This window comes from Capsicum annuum, chromosome 10 (assembly GCF_002878395.1).
Source record: "Capsicum annuum cultivar UCD-10X-F1 chromosome 10, UCD10Xv1.1, whole genome shotgun sequence".
Taxonomy (NCBI): Eukaryota; Viridiplantae; Streptophyta; class Magnoliopsida; order Solanales; family Solanaceae; genus Capsicum; species Capsicum annuum.
Window position 1 is genome coordinate 121,704,438 of NC_061120.1, and position 17,093 is coordinate 121,721,530.

General features: G+C 37.9%; 2 protein-coding genes and 1 pseudogene across 7 annotated transcripts in view; 1 reads left to right on the forward strand and 2 right to left on the reverse strand.

Annotated features, from left to right (window-relative positions):
• Positions 1-1,123: 1,123 nt before the first annotated feature.
• LOC124888017 lies at positions 1,124-4,738 on the forward strand (annotated as a pseudogene).
• A 248-nt stretch (positions 4,739-4,986) lies between these two features.
• Positions 4,987-17,093, reverse strand: part of LOC107845695 (MLO-like protein 4) — a 39,509-nt gene continuing 27,402 nt past the window's right edge. For 5 of the 6 annotated variants that reach the window (XM_047398123.1, XM_016690147.2, XM_016690146.2 and 2 more), the window contains 2 exons: positions 5,807-5,867; positions 4,987-5,694 (listed from right to left, as the gene is read on the reverse strand). In XM_047398123.1, the coding sequence (XP_047254079.1) occupies positions 5,254-5,694; positions 5,807-5,867 (502 nt within the window). In that variant the 3' untranslated portion in view covers positions 4,987-5,253. Of the gene's footprint in view, positions 5,695-5,803; positions 5,868-6,769; positions 6,999-17,093 lie in introns of those variants that run through there. The other variant, XR_007045845.1, reaches the window with a different exon arrangement.
• LOC124888018 lies at positions 11,262-16,409 on the reverse strand. Its single transcript, XM_047398124.1, has 2 exons — positions 15,500-16,409; positions 11,262-11,817 (listed from the first exon to the last, which is right to left on the reverse strand). Exons 1-2 carry the CDS (start codon positions 15,801-15,803, stop codon positions 11,792-11,794), a joined length of 330 nt encoding a protein of 109 aa, XP_047254080.1. The 5' UTR covers positions 15,804-16,409; the 3' UTR covers positions 11,262-11,791.

Genomic DNA, 17,093 nt, shown 5'->3' on the forward strand with positions numbered 1-17,093 from the left:
TCCATCCATGGTTGACTACTTGGGGTTGTTTCGCAAGCCTTTACTTGTTCCATACTTCTTGGACGGGTTTAAGGTTATCGAGAGAGTCAAAGTTGTCTTCTCACAATTTGAATACCATGAGGCGGTATGGTGCGATATTCTTTCATTGACATATGGTCATGCAGCTTAAGTGCCAATTGGTTTCCACAACATAGAGTCCTAAATGTACAAAATTAGCCTAATATTGTAAGAGACCGGTGGGGAAATCACCTCGTAACTTACATGCTGCCTGAGCCACAAAGAGCAGTGAATACTTACTCCAATCAGAATGCTTATAAAAGACAAAAGATTGAGAGAAGTAAGGGTGTGCAAGGTGGTAATCTGACAGTGGAAAAAGGAGAGGTTGTGGGAAGTGAAGTAAGGGGATTTTCACCAAAACGAGCTAACATTGTTTGTCCTTCTATTTCTAAGAACATTTGTGTAGGTACCGACATGGAAAGTGAAGGAGAGCAATGCCAAAGTAAATTTGCTGCCCAAGCTTGTGGAGGACCTTCACAACACGGCAAAGGAGAGTTTACTCAAGAACTTCAAGGTAAAATAGCTAACTCTTACACTTTTGTGCATGTGAATGATAATTGTGTGGCTAGTAGCCCATTGAGTGAGAGTAGTAGCTTACTTACTTGTGAGTCTAATGATTCTTTTCCTCTTGTTGATGATGTACATGTTGTGAGTGTGGATACACTAGTTGATCTTATTGATGACCAAATTGACTCTTCTTGTAAGATCAATTTATGTCCACCTAGTGTTGAAGCCTATATGTTGAACGTAAGTACATCGTCTTGTATAATTGGTATTGATTAACTTATTTGTGAAAAGTATCCACCACTTGAGTATGTGTGTAATATGATTAATAGAATTCAAGTGAGTAAAGTACTTGAAAATATTGGTCAACAAAAAGGGAGTGAACCCGAGTGATATTCTTGGGACAATCTTATGCTTGAAACTACTTTGAAACTTGATATTGATCTCTTAGAGAGTGAGGAACTTGCTTGTTCCAAATCTTCCCGTGGGTTAGATCATGCACTCTTTAGGTATAATGTCTTGTTTGAAGATGATATAAACACTCTTAATGAGCCTAATGGTGAAAAAGATGGTATAGCTTACCTTGTAGGCTATAGCCTACATGTTAACCCACTATGGTGTGACAACATTCCTACTAAAGATTGAAATCTCTTCTTGAAAGGGGAGAGTACTCTTAAGGGTAAGAAATGTGTAGTCTTGAAAGTTACCCCTTCTTATACATCATGTGACTTTATTGTCGAGAGTACTCATGGTGATGATTGGAAAACTAGTAGTGAGTACACACATGAGGGCACCTTAGTAGAAGTCGACTTGAGTGATACTTTTCTCTACTCTCTATTTGCTTTGGATGATATGTATGATATTGTAGAGAGTATGTCATTTAGTTTGGGTGGAGACCACGGGAAAGGGAAGTGTTGTCTAGACCCGTGTCTATGGCCACTCCCCGTTTGACCCCGGTGCGAAATATGGAAATGATGATGTTAGTGCACCCAACTTGTTGCTTGGTCTCCATGACAAGAAAAATGTCATTCTTGGTGATTCCTGTAACCAAGTCCTTTGTGTACCTTTTATTGAGCTTTTAATATTTAATGTAAAGGATCCTTGGTTATATTGCAAATATGTGCGACCTTGGTATGTTGAGATGATTTGTTGTTCTAACCCTAACCCTCATGCCATGAGGAGTTTGTATTTTCTTGTCCTCTCTTCGGTTTTGTAAGGTTTGGATTTAAAGTTGAATCTTTTTCAAGAAGGGGGGATGATACGGGACAAATGGCCCTCTTATCTTTTGGTGACATCTTTAGAGGCCAACACATAGAGGCTCAAGACTTAGTCACCTCGAGGATACGAGAGCATACATATAGAGACCGTTTTGGGCACTTGATGGAGTAATGCCGCATGTGGAAGATTTCTTGGAGCATTCGAGACTTGATGACTCACGGCCTTGGACAACACTTAATGGCTCATGACTTTGGACACCTTCAATAAGGGCATTTTGGTCACTTCACTTTGTCTAAATGCACTCCATGGCCTACCCTCCTTATTAAGGGCATTGTCATCATTTTGTCTTTTCTTATAATTGAATAAATAGAATATGTTAGGGTTATTTTCACTTAGTTGATGAAGGATGAAATATTGAAAGACTTATTCTCTCTCTTTGAGAGTGCTTCACCTTAGTGTAGTTCTTAGATAGGGCTTGGATTGCCATGGTAATATAGGGCTTCAAAAAAGCTAATATTGATCTTTGCTTGGAAATGGTGGATCTTGACGTGAGTCGATTACCTTGGCGGTCACCATAAAAGTGTGGTTTTAATTATTACATTAATTAGGGGGTTTTGAGTTTAATACACTCTTTAATTCTTAATCTTGTAATAATCTTGGTCTCACTATCTATCCTTTACTTGTGGTTATCTTGTGTAGTGGACTGTTTTGGGTCCTTTATTGAATCTGAAACATGCGTTATTGTTATTCATCTTGTTCCTCACGTTTTGTAGCTATTTTTGGTGTTATATACACTATTGTATCTTGTATTCTTCTTGTTGATAGTGAATCCGAGAGTGGTCTCCATCTTGGTCCTCGGATCCTTAAGATTGTGGACTGATTTGGAGTGTGTTTTGTGTCTTCCATTGTCATTCTCGTATCACACCATGTCGCGGGTCCAACTTCCACCCTCATAAGTTCATCTATATGATCTTGCTTGTATAAAGAGAGATGGGAGAAAAGCTTGTCATAGTACACCTATTAATAATGCTCCAATGGGGATAGGGTGCTCATGGTAAGGTTCTGCAAGACCAAACCAATCAGCTGTATTTTCTTCTTTCAATGTTTCACCAGCCTACTAGGGGCATCAACAACATCATAAGCATGGTGGTTCATCTCGTGCAGGGACCCACACTTGTAAGCTATGTGGGAAGCTCATTATGGTTAGTTCATGAAGACCAAGGAAGGACTTCAACTATCATTCAAACACCATCTCAATCAGTCGGGCTACTACTCAGGCTACCAGGGTACAGGGAGCTCAAGCAGAGACCCCTCCTTGTTTGTTTGATATGGTCAGACAAGATATGAATGCATTCAATGCAGTGGTTTCCGATTATATTGCTTGCACTCTCTAAAAATATTTTTGCACCCATATTGAATCCTCCAAAGCACACTGCTTTTCGAGACTCTTTGACATGCACCCATTGATATATTGAAGAGTCGAACAACATATGTTGCATGTATGCGTTCCTTATGTTCTCATGATGCTTTTGCACTTATATATCCGTGGTGTACTTCAATGTGTTTTAATTTTTTTGCTCCATTTTTTAATAGGAAAGTTGTTATACTTTATGTTCCATTTAATATATTGACCCCAATGAGAGAACCTGTTAAGAGTAGACATTAGTCTATATATTACACAAATTTTAATAGTGAACAAAAAATAACTTTATTTATCCAGTATTCAGATTAAAAATTCATCTTAATGATCAGACATATAAACTGATTCAAACCTTTCAATCTAATAACAAACGGAGCCTTATGTGATCCACTCCTAGCCATCTGTATTTTTGTTCTCTTCTAATTTATTAGTGGAAAATTTTCCTGTTATGTCAGCAGCATATTCTTTTTTTTTTAATCCGTTTGTAATTGTGGTTGACAGTGGAAGATAGGACAAAATTAAACCCACAAGCCTTTTGAGAATGAAGGGCTAAAATTGAATTTGATTTTGAGTGAACATCACATTCACAAAATGACTGGTGAATCCGGCTATGTTGATAAACTGACAAAGCTAGCCACAGCACGTTGATGCGTGGAAGATAAACCAACCTTACCCTTCTCCAAACCGCACTATATCCACAAGACCCTCTCTTGTTCAATCCTCATATCTCCAGTGAGAGCAAAGAAGCACAAAGAAAAGAATTCTAAAAATGGCTAGTGTTTCTGGTACCATGTTTAGCACTTCTTTCCTCCCAAGAAAGCCTGTTGTGACTAGACTCAAAGCCATACCAAATGTTGCGCAGGCTCTCTTTGGGCTTGACCTAGTAGAAGTGGCAGGATTACTTGCATGGCCACTTATAAAATAAAGCTTGTTAAACCAGATTGGCCTGTTTCTTGACCAAGCTGAGGAAGGAGGCATGAGCTTCCTTACTCATGCAGGGCTGGTTCTTGCTCATCTTGTACTGGAACTGTCGATCAGTCTGATGGCAACTACCTTGATGATGACCAAATTGCTGACGAATTTGTGCAGTTGTGCTCACCTGTGTTGTTTACCCACAGTCTAATGCTACCGTTGAGATCCACAAGGAGGAGCTCAGTGGCTAAGTTCAACATTTATTCACCTACATACATAAAATAAAATTTTTAAAAACTCTTCATTTGTAATCACCCCCCCCCCCCCCCCCCCCCCTCTTTTGTTATCACAAGAGATGCTATGTAGCTCTTTTAAGTCAATGACTTGGCTCAATATATCAACTCCTATCTCCTCTTTAGATAATGATTGAAGTGTTAATTTTCATTTTCATCTATTTTACCCTAATCTCAGACTGACCTGCTAAATTGTACGCCATTATTGAAATGGTATAGAAATTTCATGCGTAGATGGTAAATGTAATCCATGTCCAACCAAGATAAATGGAGTATATCTCATCTTTATCACATTCTGTTCAGCTAAATAAGAGAATCACCATTAATACCTTGGTCAATATGAAGATATTACTTTATTGAATGGACGTGGGGCTATTGAAAATTTATAAAGTTAAGAAGTCTTAGATGTCCAAGCACATCATCTTTGATGGTCATTAATTCTTATGAGAAGCCACAATTTTTGCGTACAAAGATATTAATGATGTGGAAGACTTTTCATTAATACTTAGCTCTATTATTTTACCCAAGCCTAGGTGAAAAAGAGTTATGGGTGTAAAACAAAAACATTTTGAAGGCCCAATGTTATCAACTGAAAATTAGGCATATATTCAACCATGTTCATCAGACTTTCTTTACAAATCAATGTATGCTCACTTTCTGAGTTACATAATAACATAGATTAATCCTAGAGAAGTGGTCTCTTTGTCAGATAGCAAATGCAACAATAAGTACTTGTGTAAAAAGGGCTTATCCCGTGCACGACTTGCTCTGCAGCTAGTCAGCTCGTGCAGCGTATGGGAAGGTGGGTGTACAATGTACAGATTAAATACTCTGTAGCATGAGAAAAGTTCATGTCTTCTGGAACAGCTCGAACAGAGTTTCTGTCTTGTCTGCATCATCATTATCCATATCATCCAGAGGTTCAGATGAATGCTTCTCATCATCCATAATCTCCAGAGCTTCACATGAATATTCCCTGTTTCTGAAGGATAGTTCATGTCCTGGTTGGTTTGAAGTTCCACCAATGCAATCTTCTTGCTGGTCATTTGACAGCACATTCTCATCTAGGTGGTGAAATGAGCCTCTAGAGGAGCATGGAGATAAAGTTACTGATGCCACTGTTGCTATCTCATCTCCCTCGTCAATCATTGATTCAAGGGAACATGTTGATCTTGTAGCTATAGAGCGTAGAGCATCTTGTTTCGACCTGTTCTTCACTCTCCTACACCAACTGTGAAGTGAATCTTGAACACTTTCAGCTACGAGAGCCTTTCCACACCGCGAACCCATCTGTAAAGTTCATGCAAAGATGATTTCTGACTATGTGAATAGCCCAAGACTAGTTCAATTGGCATACCAATGCTTGCTATGTATTATTAGAGATACAATAGAGAAAGATCACCTGTGAGATAATCACGTTTAAAGGAACAGTGCTGTGGCTACACCAGAACTGCACAAGCACCCTGTTCAAAGAGTGAGTACCAGATAGGTCTACAGGAATCTATTATGAATAATCAAAAGGCAAAATTATATAAAATAACTATTAAAAATCCTCTGTGCATCGTAAAGAATGACGCAGTATCTGAACTGCCCAAGAACTATTTTCAATGAATGCAGTTTCTTGTCAACAAAACACCTTCTTAGGGTCCCGCAGTGCATTATAGCAGAACATATTACATTACAAGACAAGTAACAAGAACAAAACCATGATATATGTGTTGATAGCTAGTCTTCTACTAGATTTTTGTACAACAAAGGTAGTGGGGCAATTTTAATGTCTATTATCCAAAGAATACAATGATTTAAATACAGGTAAAGAAAAGGCTAAGGTAATTAGATATTTAAATCCCTAAAAATCAGCTACTCCCTCCGTTTAAAAAAGAATGACCTACTTTTCTTTGTAGTCTGTTTCAAAAAGAACGATCCCTTTCCTTTTTTGACAATACTTTAATTTCAACTTTCCACATGGCATGTTTAGGACCACAAGATTAAAAAGCATTTTGGTTCATTTGACACAACTTTAATTTAAGGCTACAAGATTCAAAAGTCTTTATTATTTTCTTAAACTTTGTGTCAAGTCAAAATAAGTCATTCTTTTTTAAACGGAGGGAGTAGAATAGTATATACAAGGACACATTTTACTTTATGATTCTCCGACACTCCCCCCTCAAGTTGGAGCATAGATATTGATCATGTCCATCTTGTTACAATGGTTCAACTCAAGTTCCATTCAACGCTTTATTCACATAGCCAGTGAAAATCAGGTTTACCTAAATCTTCTCACGAATAAAATGACAGTTGACAATACGTTTAGTTCTTTCATGATACACTATATTTGATGCAATAAGAAGAGTAGCTTGATTACCGCATCAAATTTTTGCCGGTCTATGATGCTTTAACCCAGTTTCAGTTAAAAGATGATGTACCCACATAATTTCACACGTAAACTGTGACATATATCTGTAGTCGAATTCTACACTTCATCGAGATGCAACACCTTGCTCTCACTCCTTCATAATACAAGATTCCTCCAACAAAGACAGAATAGCTTGTAGTAGATCTTATATCAACTTTAGATCCAGCCCACGCAGCATCTACAAAATACAAAACACTCAACACAAGTATGATCGTGATTGTTATACAGTACGCCAAGTCGAAGAGCTCCTTTCAAGTAACATAGAATATGTTCCAAAGCTTCCCAATGTTTAACCGTAGGTGCGAATATGAACTGGCTAACAACACTTACTACAAAAGCAATACCTAGACGAGTCACACTAAGGTAGTTTAACTTCCCAAGCAGCCTTCTATATCCCTTTGGATCGTTAAAAGGATCATCATCACCTCTCATAAGATGCATGTTGGGAAACATTAGAGTATTGCAGGGTTTGGCTGCCAACTTTTCAGTATTTGCAAGCAGGTCAAGAATACGCTTTCTCTGAAACAGAAAAATTCCCTTCTAGCTTCTGTTCACTTCTACTCCCAAGAAGTATTTCAACTAGCCCAAGACTTTTGTATGAAACCAGTATGCAGGAAAGACATACACTGCATATGTTATGATAATGTCATCAACATTTATAACAGAGAGGATTATGCCACTTGTTGATTGTCGGTAGAGGACTGAGTGATCACCTTTGCTCATTTTCAACCAAAATTCCTGAAATACCTTACTCAACTTGTCAAACAAAGCCCGGGGACTTTGTTTCAAGCCATACAAGGACTTCTTCAAATGATAGACTTTCCCATACTCCCCATGCGCAATGACACCAGGTGGTTGCTCAATATTCACTTCCTCTTAAACATCACTATGAAGGAACGCATTCTTGATATCCAACTGATGTTGATGCATGCACGTCAAGCCAAGACAAGGAGTTTAAGAGCTTTGGGTCAAGTCAATATCTTGGAGGTTTGGAAGGAGCTTGAAACAAAGGCTTGAAGCTTAGGAACGTGCAAAAATAGAAGTACAAGGCTCCACGTGAAAGACCACTCGGATAAGGAGGAAGAGGCTATGAATGCAAAGTGGTATTCTTAAAATGCAAGCCTATTGACCAAGAAGACGCTTAGTTCATTAAGGGTATTGTAATAGTGAGATTAGGTTATAAATAATGGAGAATAACTCCTCTACACTTAGAAAATTTTGATTATTGATATCTTGATAAGTGAAACCCTTGTGAGAGTTGAAGCTATGGTCTTTGTTGTATTAATTGTTGATGGGATTGCTTGCTTGGTGAAATCATTCCTCTTGAGGGTATTTCTATAGTATATGTGCTTGTTTTGTGTTCTTAATAGGAGTTTTTGGCTTCGATATAGTCATTGTTGCTTATTAATCTTATTCTTGTGTCTTACTTGATTTATAGGTTTAGGTGCTTATCTTGAACACTCAAGGAGGTCTATAATATAGTATTGGTTGTCTTAATTTCAATTTATGTCTCTATATTTCTATTCTTTTATCTTTAATTGTTGTTCTACTATTAGGGTTTCCATTCGGTGTATTTCATATTGCGGTTTGGTAATATTAAAAAAAATCCATTTTTTTTGTTTTGATTTGTTATTTTTGACACTAGATCTTTGCTCCCTAGTGTCTTTTGAATCCAAATTCAAAAAATTTCATCCAATTTTGAGTTGTAGAGATGAATACACCATTGTTGAGCTTGAAAGTTTGGAAAGTTGAAATTGGGTCTTGAAGATTTAGTGTGAATAAGAGGTTAAAAATTAGTGGGATTCGTTCACTAGGTCTAGGGGGAGCTAATCCTATAATTTTAGTCAATTCCAAATTGATTTCAGGGATGTTGGAATTTCAAAGTGTTCTTGGTGTCTTTCAAGTGTTCTTGAGGAAGGAGCGAAGAAAGTATATTTGATCCAAAGACCCAAGAAGAAATTTATTTAAAGTTGTGTGGTACAAAAATTGGGCATGGTGGGGCCAAAGGAGTACAAAAGAGAATTCTATTTTTTTTTAAAAGAAGGATTTTTCAGTAATTATTCATGGCCAATTAGAAGTTGCCAAATCAGCGCGTCATCCGCCTGGACCGTATCATCAGCTTCCGCTTGAGCCATCTCCAGCCTCAGCAAAAACACCTTCCGCATCCAGGAGCTGCCTAACATCGACTTTCACGTAGCTTGGAACAACCAGCTATTTACAAATGGCTTCCGCATTGAGCCTCCAGCTTCTACCCCTCATCTCAGCTCCAGTGCTCAAGCCAGTGCCTCCAGACCATCCAGCCTGCTCCAGCTCCCTTCAGCGACGGCTCCAGCAATTTTTGGAGCTAATTTCCCATGTTTTTCCATGTTTAAGCTCCACTTTTGGATCCTTTTTCTCCATGGAATTCAACCAACTTTCTTCTCGAATGATTTTCTTAGTACAAATCTTTTTAAAATGGTTTATTTTTCATTAATTATACCTTTATTTGGCTTCATAACTTGAATCTAATTAGTAGATTACCCTACTAAATATTATCAAGTTCTTTGAGTCCAATTTTTTTTCTTTTGTGCTAATTTCTTTCTTGTGCTTTTCTAGTGTTATTTCATTGTTAATTTTCTTGATTCAAGTCCATTAGATTTTATTGAGTCATCTGTACTTCTAGGAACAAAAATCCATTCTACCCTCAAGGTTGTTTGTGGCTCTTAACAAGCAATTGATCAAATTGAATAGCAACTTTGGTCGGATCTTTGAGTGGTAAAAGGCTAGAGTATATGAGTACATTTGAGTTGTGCTAGCCAAACACAAGAAGTGGAAATACCAGTGATTGTGAGGAACTTTTATTACTAATCTTGTTTGCTCGTTTTGTAGGTGATAAAAGAAATGGACCTTGGGCCTAACTTAACCTCAAAAGCTAACTCATGAGGGGAGGATTGCCCAAGACCATATAAGGAGACCAAGAACCCTTTAGCCCACCGATGTGGGACTCCAACACCCCCCGCACGCCCAGGGCTGGACATTTGGAGCGTGGACAATATAAGACAGGGGACCCAACATCGAAAACAATGAACTGGAAGGGTCTGGCTCTGATACCATCTTGATCATTGCCGGTGATAACAATATCGTCAACATAAACCACCAAATAAATACACAGATTTGGTTCAGAATGGCGATAAAACACTGAATGATCAGCTCCAGTATAAATCATGCCAAACTCCTAAATAACTGTGCTAAACTTTCCGAACCAGGCTCGAGGGGATTGTTTCAAACAATAGAGTGACTTGCGCAATCGACATACAAGGTTGCTAGACTCCCCCTGAGCAACAAAACCAAGTGGTTGCTCCATATAAACTTCTTCCTCAAGATCACCATGCAGAAAAACATTCTTAATGTCCAACTGATAAAGAGGCCAATGACGAACGACAGCCATAGAGAGAAAAAGACAGACCAATGCTATTTTAGCCACAGGAGAGAAAGTGTCACTATAATCAAGCCAAAATATCTGTGTATATTCTTTGGCAACAAGGCAAGCCTTCATCCGATCAACCTGACCATCTGGACCAACTTTGACTGTATAAACCCAACAACAACCAACAGTAGATTTACCTGCAGGAAGGGAAACAAGCTCCCAAGTACCACTCGTATGTAAAACAGACATCTCATCAATCATAGCATGTTTCCATCGGAAAGTGCTTTACTTGTAGTCTTAGAATGAAAATAGAGGACAAAGATGATACAAAAACATAATAAGGTGATGACAAACGATGATAACTCAAGAAAGTATAATGTGGGTTAGCATTACGAGTGGATCTTATACCTTTTTGAAGTGCAACTGATTGACTAGGAAGAGGCAGATCCGCAGTAGGGGAAGTGTCACGCGCAGGACATGAATCATCTAGGACTGATACTGGACATGGGCGCCAGTGATAAGTCAAAAGTGGTAGCACTGAGGCTGGAGATAGAGAAGTAACCGTAGATTCCTCAAAGATTGGTGTGGGTAAGACTTGAGGTATGGGTAAAATCTCAGAGATATTAAGATGATCAGAAGATGTATAGTAAGGTTGAGATTCAAAGAATGTGACATCAGCGGACATAAGGTAGTGACTCAGATCAGGTGAATAGCATCAATACCCTTTTTGAACTCGAGAGTAACAAAGAAAGACATATTTGAGAGCACGAGGGGCTAATTTATCTTTTCCTGAGACTAAGTTATGAACAAAACATGTGCTCCCAAAAACATGAAGGGAGATAGTAGAGATGTGATTGAGGAAATAGTATGGAATGGGGAACCTTATTCTGGATCGAAGATGATGGCATTCTGTTAATGAGATAGCAAGATGTGAGGACCGCATCGCCCCAAAAACACAGTGGAACATGGGATTCAATGAGAAGAGTGCGAGCAGTCTCAATGAGATGCCTATTTTTTCTTTCTTCTATACCGTTCTGCTAAGGGGTGTATGAACATGATGTTTGGTGAATGATTCCTTAATGAGTCATAAACTCCTGAAACTGGGAAGATAAGTATTCTAAAGCATTATCACTACAAAAAGCACGAATAGAAACACCAAATTGATTTTGTATTTCAGCACAAAAACTTTTGAATATAGAAAATAACTCGGAACGATCTTTCGTTAAGTAAATCCAAGTACATCGATGAAAGTAACAAAGTCACGAAATCCTAACGGTGAACTGACTCGACTAGGACCCCAAATATCAGAATAAACTAATGAGAAAATAGACTTTGAGCGACTCTCAATACTATGTGAAAATGTAGCACGGGTGTGTTTCCCAAGTTAACACGACTCACAATCTAATGTGGACAGACTAGACAAACTAGGCACCATCTTTTGTAGCTTGGATAGACTAGGATGTCCCAAACGTTTGTGAATAAGGTTGGGAGAATCTGTAGCGGAGCATGCTGTGAAGGAATTTGAAGCGGTAAGATGGTAAAGGCCTTGTAATTCATGTCCTATGTCAATTGTCTATCCCGTTTTGCGGTCCTGCATTAGAAAAGAATCATCAAAAAAAGTTATACTACAATCAAAGGCATGTGCCAAACGACTAACAGATGCAAGATATAAAGGACAAACAAGGACATAAAGAACAGAGTCTAGAGTGATAGAAGATAGGGGTTTGGCTTGTCTAACTCCCTTAGGCTCTGTTCGAATTCCATTAGCTCAAGTAATAGCTGAAAGAGATTGTGAATAAACAATATCAGACAAAAGTGATTTACAACCAGAAATATGATTAGAAGCACCTGAGTCCACAACCCATGATCCAAACGTTTGGGACATCCGATTCTTTTGGTGGTGTTGTATTTTTCACACAACCCACAAAATAAAAATTGACCCAAATCAGTCACCGAAATTGACCCACCCAGTTCATTGTTTCCGATGTTGGACCTCCCGTCTTATATTGTCTACGCTCCAGATGTCCAGCCCTGGGCGTGCGGGGAGGTGTTGTTGTCCCACATCGGTGGGTTAAAGGTCCTTGATCTCCTTATATGGTCTTGGGCAATCCTCCCCTCACGAGCTAGCTTTTGAGGAGAGGATTGCTCAAGACCATATAAGGAGACCAAGGACCCTTTAACCCACCGATATAGGACTCCAACAGTAGATATAAATGAGTTGTAAGGAAACTCAATGTTATCGTGAAAGGTTAATCCGAAGAGGCTGTGTCTTGAAATAAAGGTGAATATTTGTGGATATTCGAACTTCTCTCTTATCCTAGACAATCTCCTACAAACTTTATCGCCCCTTATGCACTTGAATGCACTTGAATGGTTGAGGTCACCTTGTGTGAAGAAATGGAATCTTTATTATGATATGTAAGGGGATTGGATTGACAAAATCTTGGAGGTAGCCTATTCACGAGTGAATACCAAAAAGAAGTTTACGGCATACTTTCCCTGTGTACTCATCACTTGTGTTTAGGAATCGATTGGTTTAGTGAACATTATTAGCCTACAAATAATCTTCATCAAGGACTTGCGGGCTCTTATTCCAAATTCCCTAAGTTTGAGAGACGAGATAGAGAAGAGCAAGCATTCAAACTACATTCCGCCACACCGAAGAAATGAGAGACAAAAGATTGGCAGAAGCAAAGGAGTGAATAGTAGCAACTCAGGATATCTGGAGTGAATTGAGAGAGTTGCCACAAAGCCAATCTAACCCTCTTGTTTGTACTTCTCTTTGTAAAAATTCTTCTGTAGGTACATGAATGGTGATTGAAGGAAAACAAATGCCCAACAAAGAGGCTACATTTAGGGATTTGAAGAATTTGCTAGTCCATTAGACCGAGCAGATTGGCTTGCCTAATGACATGAGTGGGAGCTTCGTTTCAAGATAAAGAACATCCTTCTTGTGACCCTCAAGGTACAATAGCTAAAATTAAAACTTCTAAAATTTCAAATTAACAAAGTGAGAGTGATAGCTTGTTTTCATGTGAGTTAATGATTCTTTGCCATATAGTGATAATGTCCTTATTGAAAGTGTTCAAACACTAGTTGATTGACACTTATAATGTGATTGATAGTACATTGTCATGAACTTGTTTGTGATTCTAGTTCACTAGGTGACGGACTGTGTGATTTGATTAATGAGCTACAAATTAATGATGACATTGATAAAGTTGGTCATTTGAAAGGACGTAATTCTTTGAACATCTCTTATTGAAGATATTATTGCTTGTATTGCTCCTAGAAATCATGTGACTAAACTTCCTCAAAAGACGACACTTGTCTTTTTGAGAACGAGATTATATGCTTTAATCTGCACCCTTGATTTATTATTCTATCTTTAAGAATAGTCTCTTGTTTGATGATGATACAGTCATTCCTAGTGTAGTGCTTAGTAGTGTTAACAATGATGGTGACGTAGCTCTTTTTGAGGGCTATAACACGTATGATAACCCATTATGGGATGTTGAGAAGGAAGGTGATGTATGTATGCCAATTGCTACTTCTTCTTTGAGTGACCCAACTCTTAATAACATGCTTGAAATTCTTGAGTCTACTAGTGATCTTATATGTGAGGACACCTTATATAAAGTTGTTTTGCGTGATATCTTTCTTTACAACCTATTTGCATATGATTATGCTCATGCTTGTGGGGAGGGTACATTATTATGTTGGTAGGAGCCTATTTGGGGCAAATGATTGTTTTCTTTATCAAAATGCATGGATATTTTTTCCTTTTGGCCCCATTGATACTTTGAAAGTGTGATTTGGCCATGGTACTATATTGAAGGTGGTCTAGTTTGGGAATAAAGGATCCATTTAGTTGCATGTCTAATAGAATCAATTTGACATTGCTTGCATGCTATTTTGAATCCATTAGTTCTTTTGTGATATCATTATTTTTTGATTTTTGAAATAGTCAAGTATTTCATGCTCCATTTGAAAGATTGTTCTTGATAAGAATAGTTTATGCTTGCTAATATATTAAGTTTGTGCATCATTGACATATTGATATATTTGTTAACACTAACCCTCATGCTTTGGGGTCCTTCTTGTTGTTTGTTTTTCCTATAGCTTTGCTAGGTGTGGATTTGAGGACGAATCCTTCACAAGAAAGGGAGAATGATACACGCATGCCAAGTCAAGATAAGTAGTCCAAGAGCTTTGGAACAAGTCAATACTTTAGAGGGTTGGAAGAAGCTAGGAACGAAGGATTGCTTAGGAACGTGGCAAAATGGAAGTACCAGGCTCCACTTGGAAGACACTTAGATTAAGTAGGAAAGGATATTAACAAAAAAGTGGTATTCTTAAAAGCAAGCCTCTAGGCCAAGAAGACCCTTAATACATTAAGAATATTTTTGTAATAGTGAGATTATGCTATAAATAATGGAGAATAGCTCCTTTAGACTTAGACTATTTTGATTATTGATATTTTGATGAGTGGAACTCTTAGTGAGAATTGAAGCTATGACCTTTGTTGCTATTGAATGTTGATGGGATTGTTTGCTTGAAGAAATCATTTCTCTTGAGGATATCTCTACAATATAGGTGTTTGTTTGGTGTTTCTTAATAGGAGGTTTTGGTTGTGATATAGTCATTGTTTCCTATTAGTACCATTCTTGTGTCTGGCTTGATTTATAGGTTTATGTGCTTATCTTGAACATTCAAGGAGGTCTATACTTTAATAGAGTATTGGTTGCCTTGATTTCAATTTGTGTCTCTACCTTTGTATCCTTTTATCTTTAATTGTTGTTCTTTAGTACTAGGATTTCCATTCCGCGTAATGCATATTGCATCAAATGTAAAGGCCAATTCACGATAGCAGCTAGAGAAATGAATAGGTGGACAAAAGTGAGCTTGGCAACTAGAGAGAAAGGTGTTTGAATAATCTACCCCATACGTTCGAGCATACCCTTTAGCCACAAGTCTAGCCTTAAATCTTGCTATAGACCCATCTGGATTACCTTTAACTTTGAAGACCCACTTATATGCCATTAATTTCTTTCCCTTGGATAAATCCATCAAATCCCACGTGTAATTTTCCTCTAAGGCTTGTATTTCATCAAGCATTGCATCAGATCATCCAGGATAATTCAATGCCTCTTTCATTGATTTGGGTACAGAGATGGAGTCTAGAGAGGCTGTCAAAGATCTAGACATAGAGGAAAAGCCGCAATAAGAAACAAAATTAGCAATAGAATATGTCAATTTTCAACTACGATTACCTTTGAGAAGAGCAATAGAGAGGTCAAGATCTGATGGAAAAAGGACTGCTGCAAGACATGTATCATTGATCTCTCGCCTCCTTGAGTGAAACTTGAACAATTGGCGGCTTGCTACCACAACTGGAGTAGGTGTTGATGGGACAATAGTTAATTGGTTCTTAATAGGAAAAATGGGAGATGGAGAGACTATATCTGACTCTTCTGTCAGAACATGGGTAAACCAATACACTAGCCACTCATCCTCCTCTTTCTGACTTGTAGAGATTATGCATAGAAAACGATTTAGTCTCTGAAAATGCCACATCAAATTGACACCAAATATTTTCCAAGTTCATTAGAATAACATTCATATCCCTTCCGAAGGCGAGAATAACCTAGAAAAATGCACTTCAACGCATATCTCTGACATAACATGTGCATCCAAATACCTTAAGTTCCATCTAAAAAAGTGATGTGTTACAGTGGATGGCATGAGACTAATCAGAAAGTAAGCCGCAGAGACCTTCTCTCAGCAACTCCATTTTGAGAGAGTGTATCAACACATGAAGATTGATGGAGAATACCATGTTGTCTGATATATGACTGAAATAAATCTGGCCTATCTTCTTTAGCATTGTCACCCCGTAGAATACATATCAAAGCATTGAATTGAGTTTTGACTTCATCACAGAAGGCACAAATGTAAACACTTCTAAGCGACTCTTCATGAAACAAACCCAAGTCATCCAATAGAAATCATCCACAAAAGTGATAAAGTATGGCCAATCTTGGAAACAACACGACTTGGTCCCAAACATCAAAATGAACTAATTCAAAACCCCGAGATAGCCCTCTTATTAAGCCTCGGACTTAACGAGTTGCAATAACGCTTTGCAAATCAACATGATTCACATTCCAATGAAGAAATATTCAGGAACTGAGAACACAACTTCGTTAATAGATGTAGAAAAAGATGTCCTAAACAACAATGTGCTTCAAATGGAGACATGACACTAGAGCAAGCAACTGACTGAGACTCCCACTCATCAAGGATGTAAGATTATCATATACATGTCCTTTACCAACAACCTGATTTGTCTTAATATCAAGAAAAATATACTGATCGGGAAAGATAAAGATAATGATCGGGAAAAAACGAAATATAACAATTAAGACTCTGGTAAGTTTACTAACATAGATCAAGTTAAAAGATAATTTTGGTAGAATTAATATGGATGACTGGGTAATAAAGGAGGTTGGCTTAACAGTTCCAAATCAAAGACTGGTTAAATAGATCCATCAGCTACAATGACTGTTGAGGGAGCTTTATACAATTGAACGCTAGAAAAAAATATAAGAATTACAAGTCATGTGATTTGTGGCACCTGAAACAATCACCCATTTATTTGAAGAGGTGATGAGAGATGTTTCATGTCACTTGGCCATTTATTTGAAGAGGTGATAAGAGATGTTTCATTTCACTTAGCAAGTGCATTAGCTGAAGTGAATTTCTTCAATGATTCTGGATATTGACCGAATTTTGCAAACTCATGTATCCGATAAAAATTATTTTATCCGAAGATAAACTGTTGGTAGTGGCAAAACTCTCTCTCTC